We start from the raw sequence: 12,737 nt of genomic DNA on the forward strand, positions 1-12,737 counted from the left end.
CAGAAATACAGGCGCAAAGAAGAAACTGAGCTAAAAACCTATAAGCTTAGTATTTCAATAGCAACTTTCATCCAAACACCTCCAAGCACTTTTATGAACATTAATTAATTAAACCTCAAAACGTCCCTGAGATTTAGGCAAAGGCTGTAATACTATATAGGGAAAATTTGTACTCATCACTGAAGTTAGGCAGCTGTGTAAGACTGTATAGCAATTATGCAAGAGAAGCCCACATCCAACTGAAACTGCAGAAAGGAATTTAAGACAGAGAATAATGACCTGAGTTGGAGTTTATCTAGGACACTCTGGTGATAACACACCGCATCTCGTATGAGAAGTGTCACAGTAGAATGACCACAGCTGCTCAGGACCTTGATTGTATGTCTCACCTGAAAAACAGCTTCCATCAAACACCGGAATGAGGAATTTGTTTAGTATTGCCTCGGAGGAAGAGCCACTTCTTGTGTTACCAACAACAAACCCTGCATCGTCTATTGTACAACGCCTGCCCTTCTACCTATCCAGTCCAACTTTACTTGACTATGAGTGCCACAAAGTGATTTGGTTTCAGTGGCCACCTGAAGATTGTAACATAGTTATCTGTGGTCCTCCGATTAATAATCTTCGATTAAACTTTCTCCACTCATCTCTTAGGTCAAGGCACATCTGCTGCTTCTGCAGTAGATCATAGAGAATCCTAGGATCTGTAGGGAATTTTTAAATGACTGCTACTGCAATAAAACAGGTACTTAAATATTGCATTATTGCGCTTTGATATAAAACAGAATAGTTTCCTAGGACTGTGAAATACCATGATTGCAATCCAGCAGACACAGTAATTTGTTAATTTGGTTCAAAGCTTCCAATAGAATATTCATACTTACTTACTTGCCTTTTGTATTCTGTGTATTGATGGTTTCTGGCCCAATCTCATTTTTATTCTTTGTTTTCCACGTCGCTTACAAGCAAAGCAAGAATCTGTGCACATGAGCTGTCAGGCAAGTTTTTTCCAATCTGCCTCTGTCAAATTCAAGGGTCAAACCCTGAAGTTTTTATTCAGTTTTCACAAAAGACATCATTGATGACCAAGTTAAAACTAATTAAGGATTCAGGAATTGGCCCAGAATTCTTAGTGACAACCAGCAAAGTTGCAGAATCCTTCAGAAATGCAATATTGTCATATTCCTAATGATAATACCTAGGAGGATAGGATTCTTATTTAGATTACAGGTTTATATTGGCTTATATTATAACAAGCTGGCTGATTGTTATGAGCTGAACGTTGGTGAAATTCAGCTCAATTTCTTCCCCCACCCTCTAATTATGAGAGCTGGAGTAAACTTGCAGGTCTGTTGGCACAACTATCTTCTTCTCTGCGAATTTCTCTTCATCGGTATTCACTGACTTTTGGAATACAGCTTCACACCATTTTTCCGACTTGAAGGAAAATGGGGCCTTTTCAAACAACTTCTGAGTGACGGGAATATTAGGCCTTGCCCCAGCTGGTTAAGGCAAGGTGCAAAATTCTACTTGCTCACTCACTGGAGAGAAAGCCCCTTCTTGTGATGGTGGGTAAAAGAGACAGTTAATTTTCTCCTTATCATCATCATAGTAAAGATGGGCAAGTAGGTTTCATTTCTGAGCTGGTAAGATGGATTTGGCAACAATTTCCTAGTTATTTAAGGAAAGGCCAAGGTTTTCAGCAATGACTAGTGATTTGGGGTGTCCGAATTGAGGCTGGTTTTCAGAGGGTAGGTGCTCAGTGCTTCTTGAAAATCAGGCCCTTTTAAAATCAGGTGTTTTCTATTGGGCACTAAAATAATAATAATAATAATGCAGACACCACAATCCCTAGTCAGTTTGGGCCACTTTTTGAAAGATATGTAGGCACCGAAAGATGCAGCAAGGAGCTTACTGCATCTAACTTGCATTGATTTCAAAACCTGGCCCAAACAGATCAGATACTAGGGTTTGGAACGGACACTTAGGTTTTTACAAGCAAAAGGCTTTCCTCAGCTTCCCATGAGCAGAACTCTTTTCCCAATGTAAATGCAAATTCAGCAAAGACAGGTTTTGGGGAGGAGGAGCTTAGAAGGGGGAAGGCGCTTTAAACAAACCAACAGTCTCCCTGCAGCGCTGGAGGGGAGTCAAACCCGCAACCAGCAGAGTGGCACTGACCAGTCTGGTTTCACTGCGTGAGCTGAGTGAGAGGACGAGAGCACAACCGAAGAGAGGTACAATTCAAATTTCAAACCCCTTTAAACATGAAAGTCTGCCTGGACCATGCAACATGAAGGGACCTGAAGGAGGGGGATGAAATAGGTCCTGACCTCAAAGCCAACCGCTTGTGGAGTCGGCAAAGTGCCTCCAAACAGCCACTGCAGGGTTGGGTGGTAGGGGATGCTGCTCTGTAGATCACACCACCTTAAACACTGGCCTGTTCTCAAGCAGAAATCAATGCATCCTTTAACTCTCCTTTGCCGCTTCTCCCCCATCAGCGAGCAGCATAGGGAGTACCCACAGGAGATCTAGCCACCAATGGCAGAGTTCCTTAGCTAATGTTCTACGCTTAACCGCACAGGGTGCTAGTCTCCCTGCCACATAGTCTATCAGCAGGAAGAACGTTGTCTCTGCTTCTATTCACCTGATGCCTTGGTGATTTGGACTAGGGGCAGGCGCTTCATAACCCAACAAAGTCTCTTTCCAGTGCTCAGCAGCCATTGGTCCAATCAAGTACGGCATTTCCTATGCTAGTCTTTCCTTTCCTCTCCAGTCCTGTTCCTGGAAGGGGTTGACAGAGCTGCCAACCCTCAGTTTCCACCTGCTCGGCCCCTTTCTGCGGTTTGCATGCACAAGGGTGCATACACCCTTGTGGGAGAAGCAGGAAGTGGCATGCATCATTATATCAAGAGACTAGTGTGGGAAGACATGATCATTTGCCTTTTGTTATTATGGAAATCCTTTGCATGGAGAGCTTGTGCGTGAGAAGCCTATTAAAAATGCCAATAAAAATACATTAAAAAAAGGAGGTCATGTTTACTCATTATGCAAAGAGCGAAAAGCTTATATTTATATCACGTCCATTAAATTGATATGATGATGGCAAATCATTTTGTTTCACCTGGAGCTGTAATTAAGTGACATCGCTTAATGAGAAGGAGCCAGCACTGATTGAACATACTTGTGTCGAAAAGTTCCTCTGACAGTGAAGGATGCTTCTGTTTACATCTCTCTCCACCTTTCACATTCCCGGATGCCTCTGCCTTTTCAATGAAGTATAAAACAAAAAAACCCCACAGCTTTTTTATAAACAATTACAAAAATACCTTTGCAATCCTAGCCAGCCACTTTGCAGTTTGAAGAAACCATTAAATGGTTTAAAATGTGTGTTACTTCTACAACCTGAGTTTCTAAATAAAAGGAAAGAAGAATAATCATAGAATATCAGGGTTGGAAGGGACCTCAGGAGGTCATCTAGTCCAACCCCCTGCTCAAAGCAGGACCAATCCCCAGACAGATTTTTGCTCCCGATCCCTAAGTGGCCCCCCTCAAGGACTGAACTCACAACCCTGGGTTTAGAAGGCCAATGCTCAAACCACTGAGCTATATAATGAAGTCAAAGCAATTGAATGGAGAAATTTTCAAGACATTTGAAATTCACAACAATATTCGTTTTACTTGGATATATGGGCCAGAGATTTCAATGGCGTTACTCCACATTTACACCAGGATAAAGGAGAAAATAATCTGTCCCACGGACTTCCAGAGATATAGGCATAATGTGAAAACCACAATCATATTAGATGCTCAGATACTATGGTGCTGAACAGTCTAGAAAGGAGACAGATAGATAGTTACGAACAAGGCTCACCTCCAATAAGACATTCTACTTGGATTCTGCTGCACTCTTTCACCTGAATGCTGAGCACATACTAAGCTGACTTTAAGGTGCAATAAAAGCTTCTGCTGACATCTCCTGCCACTATCTGGAAGTGTGATGGATGGCAGGAGGTAGACCGATAAACGAGGCTTTGCAGGATTTTTGTCAGCAACAGCCCCACAAACCATATGTCCCTAATTTGCATGGCCAAACTTGGCAAGAACTCTTTTATTATGGCTCATTTTGTGGTCTTTGAAGACCCCGTAAATACTTTCCTACACGGAGAAGTCTTACCATATTAACATTAATGGGATCGTTTCACAAGGCAAATGGGGGCATTGCCAAGATCTAATAATTTGGGATCTTGATGTTTAATTCAAAATACTCAAATTGGATGGTTAACAAGCCTTTCACTTAGCCCATCAGTTCTAGATCAGAAACTACACTGGTGTGTGTGTGTGTGTGTGTGTGTGTGTGTGTGTTCGTGTGCTCATATTTATAAGAGAAAATAGTGCTCATGAAACCAAAGAATAAACAGAAACACTTACAGACTTAGAGCCAGGCATGCGATAGGCAAGATCTATGCAAACTTCTTCACACCTGCTACACCCACTTGTACAACACACTTGCTATTCTTGTCCCAAGTCATTCTGAAAGAGATTCTCAGTCAGGTTTGCATCGTGATGCACTCAAAAGACCAGGATTACAGTCCATCAAGACATATTTTTACCTATGACTTGAACCTGCATTTTCGAAAAAGTCAGAGACTAGACTTCAGAGTAGCAGCCGTGTTAGTCTGTATCCGCAAAAAGAACAGGAGTACTTGTGGCACCTTAGAGACTAACCAATTTATTAGAGCATAAGCTTCCGAAGAAGTGGGCTGTAGTCCACGAAAGCTTATGCTCTAATAAATTTGTTAGTCTCTAAGGTGCCCCAAGTACTCCTGTTCTTTTTAGAGGCTAGACTGTAAACCTTGCTGGAAAAGGACTGTCTCTTAGCTATGTCTGTACAACTGCAAAGCCCATTGGAGTCTCAGTGCCAACTTTGGCCTTTTGTCACTACCATATTATAAATATTTATTACTAATTACACTAATAGCAATCAGTCACACCACCTGGCTCCTTAATATCACTTTGTTATCATGTGGATTGCATTTTCTGAAGTCTTCTATTAACTGCCATGGGGAAAGTACCACTGCCAGTCAAAATGCCAATGTCTATGGAAAACAGATTAGCCAAGGCTGTAGTAGAGTATGTTCGTGGTCTACTATTAGTAGAAATAAGCCCTAGCCTCCAAAGGACCTCCAAATATGAGCCCACCTGAAAGTTTTAATTCCAAGACAAATCCCAAATCAGAAAGGACATCTTCTGGGGCTGCTAGGCACAATGATAATACAAATCATAAATAATTATACTTTTCTGAATGCAACCCAAGATGGCAACAGTCTAGTGAAAAGAAGCTGCTGCCCTGAGGTTTCCATCTTTCAGGTGGTGAAAGTCTCTCACGTTCAGTCAATCTCATTATATTTCTGCCATTTGGGGGTACTGAACCCGTAAGGTTTTAGGACCATTGACGCTAAACTCTAGCCATGGTTTGGGTTCCATCTAATACTCCACACCTGTGAAGTTTGCCACCTGGGCCCACCTCTGGGATCTCTGAGCTGCAGCCTAAAGTCATCTGAGAGGAAGTATTTAAAGAATATATGTTCCCCAGCTGGGAAAGATATCCAGAAAAGGACTTGTCTTGGTAGGGGTTATACATTTATGTGAGCTCTCAGTCTCTTCATGAGTCCCCTCAAACATCTGACGCCCTTGTTGAAAACATATGGACACTGCCCAGATAAACAAAACTAAAAAAGGTGCCCCAAATTCCACAGAGCAACACTCAGATGCGCACCTGGGTTAGTCTGATTAGGAATCATTTACTATCGACACCTTCTTTGCATTTTGTCCAATATGTTTGACACAGCACGGCATCATCAGTGGACAAAAGAAGGAGATGCAGTTGCTTTATTAGGAAAAGTAAGTAACAAACGATCTCCCACAAAAGAATGGCAGATGTCTGGAGATGTATCACTAGTACCACATATGAATAAATGTTTGCAAACACCCATCTCCATGGACATATTTGTCTACTGTCTGTAAGTTAGTAAATGAACTGGCAAATTGCCAAAGCTTTTTTCCCTTTCTCCGTCTTGGCAGCCTGATAGAAAACATGAAGCCAAAACAACATTGGCAATTCTCCCTTAACTACAACCTGAAAAGATACCATTCGTTGCTGTTGCCTCTCATTCCAGCCCTTAAACATATTGTTACCAATATGTACCGTACATTTAAAGACAAAAGGGGAGGCAAATACATGGATATATTAGTGCTGCTCTGATCACCCAGCAGGAGTTACTATTGTTCTATCGAAAGCTCACCCTGATCCCCAGGTGACGAGTAATGCTCTGCAGCCACAGTCAACCTAAGGACCAAGAGGTGGAGAGTCAAGCTGTGGACTCTAGCACGGGCTTATGTGAGGGCCAGATCCTACTCCCACAAAGACAATAGGAAAACCCTCTTTTTTTCTCCAGAGAAGTCAGGGTAAGAAGCATCTGCCTCATTCTCTGGGCATTCACAGGTGTATGTTTTAGATGATTTACTCTCTTAGATCCTTCTCTGACCCCGGTTAATAAGCACCTCACAAATCTTAAACATATTTATTATTGTAATGCCCCATGAGGTAGCACAGTGCTGTTATCCCCATTTTACAGATGAGGAACTGAAGCGCAGAGAGACCAACAGACTTGCCTAGGTCTGTGGTGGAGCAGGGGATTGAACCCAGGTTTCCTTTTTTGTGTGATAGACTAGTGCCCTAAACACTGGACCATCCAACTTTGAGAGAATCATCTCCAATGCGTTGTGCACTTTATAACATCCATGACCAGTGTTTCACATTCACTTGACATACTGGCATCATCTGAAAAAGCAAACGATTCATTTAGACTGAACCAAGTTAAGAGGGGAAAGAACAGCTGGCCAGTCTTCAGCCATGCTTTCATTAAGACTAGTTCTGTAGCCCTGACACAGGTAAAGCTCCCACTGACATCAAGGAGAGGTTTGCCTGCAAGAGGAAAGGGCTGCAGCTATCTTTTTTAAATTATTAAATATACGAATTGGACTCAAAGAGGATGTGTGGGGGGTGCTCAGCACCCATGAAAATGAGGTCACTTGTTTAGAGCCTGAAGTCAGGGCTAAAGCTAGGAGGAGCCTAGTGTTACGGTGTATCTAAAGACCCAGATTGCCTTAAACCAACCCTGACCTTCAAATACATCTCAGCGCAACTTGACTGCATGGACATTTGGCAGTATGCATGGAGGCTGCACTTTTCACGGAGAGGATTCATTAACATCTAAGTCAGTACTCCCAGAACATTCTTGGCAATTGTCAACCAGTTCTAATAATGACTTTCGGGAATTACCATCCTCTGATGGATTCAAAACTTGCAACCTGCTGTGGAAAGGCTAAATGAGCAATACAGACCTTTGCACTTTTATCCCAACCAGTAAAGAAAGTTATTTCTTTTAATTACCATGTCCTATTTTTACTTTCTGCAAGAGTATAATCAAAATCTCTGTTTTAAAAAAATTATCCCATTTTCAATTTAAAATGAAGCCAACGGAAGAGAAGAAAAACTGACTACTAAAGATGGAAGTTAAAAATCTTACGGCTGAAAATACTATAGACCATATTTTATATTTATCTATATGGCTTTCTATAAACTTTTGCAACTGTTTCAAGTTTAGCTTAAGTTCCCCTTTGCCAAAAATGTGGCATCTACATTTGCTGATCTCCACGGGAAACATTATAAAGAATCAAAAGCAAACAAATCTTTCAAAAAACGTGACCCATATATTTTAGACACATTTCCCTTTGAAACCTCTTTGCAGGCGCTCTACATAATTTTCTCTTTAAGAGCAAACACTTTGTTGTCATAGCAATAATTTCCCACGTCTCTACCATGCTGACCCCCTTGGTTTTGGTAGGTAGCAATCAAAAGCCATCTCTCTGCTCCTATCCCTCAAATCTCCAGGCACCCACAGTGTTCCCCCGATCTCTATTTGTTTCCACATAAGCTTTAGCTGTTTTGCTTCCATCTTTAAAACTTCAGTCACACTTAATGACACTTTTCCTAAAATAGATGGAAACAAGATGCACTTCTGAATTATCTAGGACACCTGGCACTTTCATGTTCCCTTTCCTTGCACTGTAGCTGATGCATTCACTCTATTATTCCCAAGCCCAGTTTGTGTGTGTGGGGGGGGGGGGGGGGGGGGGGAGGGATTAGCTAAAGCCATCCTCCTTCAGTCAGTGCAAGGATTTTAAAACATCTGAAAGGAATCTTGAAATCAGTTGAGCTTATTAAAGATCTGGGGTTATTAAGGACATTCTCATTACTTTTTGTCCATACCAGGTGGATAAAAGACCATGTAACAGGACCTCTGTATCTAAAAGCAGGAGCCTCTGCCGCATGAGCTGAAACAGTGGTTTTCAACCGGGGTGTCTGCAGACTATGTTTAAGTGGTTTGAGAAAGGCTGACATTACTATGGAACTGTGGTTTTCAACCTGTGGTCCATGGAGCCTGGGGGTCCACAGATCAGGTATAAGATTTCCAAAGGTGTCCGCATCTTCATTTGACATTTTTTGAAAAAAGGTTGAAAGCCACTGAGCTATAAGACCCAGCCTATTCGCTCGAGGGCAGTAGTGAACTCAAACCCCTTTATGCAGCCCAGTCATTAGAGGAAGACAAAATCTGATTTGATCACTAGAACTCTGATTTGTGCTAGAACTCTTGATGACCGGTTAGGCCATGTATGTTCTGGGATAATGTACTTACTGGCATTTATTTGCTATTATTTTAAATTGGTGTAGGATCAGACTTCAGATTAATTCACATCTGTACCAGCTTCCGCAACCTTAACATCGAGTAGCACTTACTTGCATGAATAGTCATGTGGAAGTCAATGATACTCTCATACTTGCCCCTCGGAATCCTACTCAAGGTGAGAACAGATCACAGAATCAGGTCCCCTGAGTTGGCACATGATTCTGCTTTCACTGAAGTCAATAGTAAAATACCATTGAGTTCAACAGGAGTAAGATAGAGGCCTTTTGGAATGTGCTTTTACAGAGCACCAAGGTGGTTATGTTTAGTGAAAAGCCTTTTTCCCCCCCTATAGCTTTAACATTTTATCTGTGTAGAGAGAGCGAAGCTGGACTGGAAAAGCCCACATCTGGGAATCTCAGGGCTTCTACAGTGAACATGCCATGTGAAAATCGTTCCTGTATGAAAATTTTTGTATTCTAACAGGCATTTCAATACACCTCTGATGATAAATGTATTGTCCGATGAGGAAAAATACCATTGGTCTTGTGCAAATGCATTGAGCTGTGTAACGGTGGATCGGCATCATTGCTATTTAATAGAAATATTGTAACAGTGCCCAGAGGCCTCCGTCAGGATCAAGCCCCCACCATGGCAGGTACTGTACAAGCCTGCACACAGACACATTCCCTGCCCCCGAGGAGCTTATGATCTAAGAACCTGCATACGGAAGGAAAAAGACGCTGCTTAGTCTGCTTTGCAGGATGAAGCAGAGAGCTCCCAGGAGATCTTTCCTTTGAGTAGAAAATATGAGCGAGCATAAGTAAAATCAGTTACGTGTGTCATCCAAAAGCCAAGCACATTCCATTTACCATTCCGGAGGCAGCAGGAGAAAGATACCTTCCCTTACTGCTACTCTGATCTCTTTCCCACTACTTCCCCCCCCACACACACACACACACATCTGAGGCCAGATCGTATTCAGCCCTTGAACATGCATATGGGAAGGCTCAAGGAGATTCTTCCCATATGCACCATTCCCTTAAAGGCCAATGACACAACAGCAAGCCCTACAATTGGGGACCCAAAAGAGAGAGAGGGCAGCAGCAGCATAGCCCTGCTTCCACTCCGTGAAGCAGGGCCAGAGACACCAGCACATCCTAATGCAGAGTGGACCGTGCAGAACTCACCTCCACACCTGTGTGCACTGGGCAGCCCCAGGATCAATTCTGTCTCATGAGACAGTGGCCTGGTCTACACTACGACTTTAATTCGGATTTATCAGCTTTAATTCGAATTAACCCTGCAACCGTCCACACAACGACGCTATTTATTTCGATGTAAAGGGCCCTTTAAATCGATTTCTGTACTCCACCCCGACGAGCGGAGTAGCGCCAAAATCGATTTTAACATTTCGAATTAGGGATAGTGTGGCCGCAATTCGATGGTATTGGCCTCCGGGAGCTATCCCACAGTGCATCATTGTGACCGCTCTGGACAGCAATCTAAACTCGGATGCACTGGCCAGGTAGACAGGAAAAGCCCCACGAACATTTGAATTTCATTTCCTGTTTGCCCAGCGTGGAGAGCACAGGTGACCACAGATAGCTCATCAGCACAGGTAACCATGCAGGCTGATAATCGAAAAAGAGCACCAGCATGGACCGTGAGGGAGGTACTGGATCTGATCGCTGTATGGGGAGAGGATTCAGTGCTTGCAGAACTTCGTTCTAAAAGACGAAATGCAGAAACTTTTGAAAAAATCTCCAAGGGCATGATGGAGAGAGGCCACAATAGGGACTCTGAGCAGTGCCGCCTGAAAGTCAAGGAGCTCAGACAAGCCTATCAAAAAACAAAGGAGGCAAACGGTCGCTCCGGGTCAGAGCCACGGACATGCCGCTTCTACGCCGAGCTGCATGCAATTCTAGGGGGGGCTGCCACCACTACCCCACCTGTGATCGTGGATTCTGGGTCGGGGATAGTCTCATCAGCGACGCCTGAGGATTCTGCCGATGGGGGAGAGGAGGAGGAGGAGGATGAGGATGAGCTTGCAGAGAGCACACAGCACTCCGTTCTCCCCAACAGCCAGGATCTTTTTCTCACCCTGACTGAAGTACCCTCCCAAGCCAGTACCCAAGACTCTGACCCCATGGAAGGGACCTCAGGTGAGTTTACCTTTTAAAATATAAAACTTGTTTTAAAAGCAAATGGTTTTTAATGATTACTTTGCCTGACTTTGCATTTGCGGTCAGTTCAGCTACTGGAAAAGTCTGTTAACGTGTCTGGGGATGGAGCGGAAATCCTCCAGGGACATCTCCATGAAGCTCTCCTGGAGGTACTCCGAAAGCCTTGCCAGAAGGTTTCTGGGCAGTGCATCCTTATTCCCTCCTCCATGGTAGGACACTTGACCACGCCATGCTTGCAGCAAGTAATCTGGAATCATTGCCTGACAAAGCCTGGCAGCGTATGGTCCCGGTGTTTGCTGGCATTCAAGCAACATCCGTTCTTTATCTTGTTGTGTAATCCTCAGGAGAGTGATATCACTCCTGGTAACCTGGTTGAAATACGGGAACTTAATTAAGGGGACAGAGGTGGCCGTTCCTACTGGGCTGTTTGCCTGTGGCGGAAAATAAATCCTTCCCTGCAGTTAGCCAAGCGCAGATGGGAAATTGGCACTGAGTTTTTCGCGTTTGGCTAGCCGGGATCTTCCCTGTTACCAGCCACGCGGTGGGGGGAGGGGTACCGTGATCATCCCAGAGAATTCATGGCGAGAGGGGCGGGTGGTTAGTTTGTTTTCTGGTGCTGCTGAATGTTAACAGAAAAACCGCAGCACTCTACAGGCTATGCTTGGTATGTGGGAAAGGAGGGCGCAGAAGCTGTAAGACAATGGCTTACCATGGCCGCATGCAAGCCGAATTCTGTTGCCCAGACCTGTGATCTCTAGCAGCAAAGCCACAGGCACTCAGCATTAAGAGGCAAAATGCGACCTTGCACAGAAATCACATGTGCTATGTAATGTGAATAGTGTTGGTCACCGTGAAAGAGTATAAGCATTGTTCTGCAAAATGTAGCTTTTTAAACAACTCTCTCTTTTTTCCCCTCCCTACAGCAGCTGCAAATTCCTCAAGCCTCCCTCCTCCATCCCGAAGGTTATCACAGATAAGGCGTCGTAAGAAGAGAACGCGAGACGAGATGTTTTCTGAAATTATGGAATCCAGCCGCAGTGACAGAGCTCATCTGAATGAGTGGAAGGAAACAGTTTCAAAGTATAGGAAAGAAGCCAGTGAACGTGAGGACAGGAGGGACCAACGTGAGGACAGGAGGGACGCTCAAGATGAGAGGTGGCGGCAGGAAGACCAGAGGAGGCAGGATGCAACGCTGGGGCTGCTGCGTGAGCAAACAGACATGCTCCAGCGTCTGGTGGAGCTTCAGGAACGGCTGCTGGAAAACAGACTGCCGCTTCAGCCCCTGTTCCACCCTCCCCCCTCCCCATGTTCCGTATCCTCCTCACCCAGACGTGTAAGAACACGGGGGGGAGGCTCCGTACACCTTCCCATTCTACCCCAGTAGACAGCCCAAGCAAAAGGCTGTCATTTTTTTAACCTTTTCTTTGTGGCTTTTTCCTTCCCAGCAATCCTCCTCCCAAATACCACCCGGGTTCCCTCCCTCTTTTTCTAATCTATTAATAAAGAATAAATGATTTTTAAATGATAGTGACTTTATTTGGTTTGAAAGAAAGCTGGGGGAAGGGGGAGGGTGGGTTCCTTACAGAAAATCAGTCAATAAAGGGGGCGGGTTTTCATGAAGGAGAAACAAACAGATATTTCACACTGTAGCCTGGCCAGTCATGAAACTGGTTTTTAAAGCTTCTCTGATGCACAGCGCTTCCTGGTGTGCTCTTCTAATCGCCCTGGTGTCTGGCTGCGCGTAATCAGCAGCCAGGCGATTTGCCTCAGCCTCCCACCCCGCCATAAAGGTCTCCCCCTTACT

At 44.0% G+C, this 12,737-nt stretch overlaps 2 protein-coding genes across 3 annotated transcripts in view; one reads left to right on the top strand and one right to left on the bottom strand.

Moving 5' to 3' along the window:
- The window catches only part of TMEM132C (transmembrane protein 132C), a 310,537-nt gene that overhangs the window by 179,203 nt on the left and 118,597 nt on the right, over window positions 1-12,737 (bottom strand). The window lies entirely within an intron of this gene.
- LOC128824991 (uncharacterized) lies at window positions 10,508-12,414 on the top strand. Its single transcript, XM_054007022.1, has 2 exons — window positions 10,508-10,912; window positions 11,857-12,414. The coding sequence occupies exons 1-2, from the start codon at window positions 10,522-10,524 to the stop codon at window positions 12,315-12,317; spliced, it is 852 nt and encodes a 283-aa protein (XP_053862997.1). The 5' UTR covers window positions 10,508-10,521; the 3' UTR covers window positions 12,318-12,414.

This window comes from Malaclemys terrapin, chromosome 16 (genome assembly GCF_027887155.1).
Source record: "Malaclemys terrapin pileata isolate rMalTer1 chromosome 16, rMalTer1.hap1, whole genome shotgun sequence".
Classification (NCBI taxonomy): Eukaryota; Metazoa; Chordata; order Testudines; family Emydidae; genus Malaclemys; species Malaclemys terrapin.

Bases quoted from the DNA above. Each gene is read 5' to 3' on its own strand.
- LOC128824991 (XM_054007022.1), top strand. From the start codon at position 10,522: ATGATGGAGAGAGGCCACAATAGGGACTCTGAGCAGTGCCGCCTGAAA. The intron at 10,913-11,856 runs GTGAGTTTACCT...CCCTCCCTACAG, and splicing joins CCCCATGGAAGGGACCTCAG to CAGCTGCAAATTCCTCAAGC.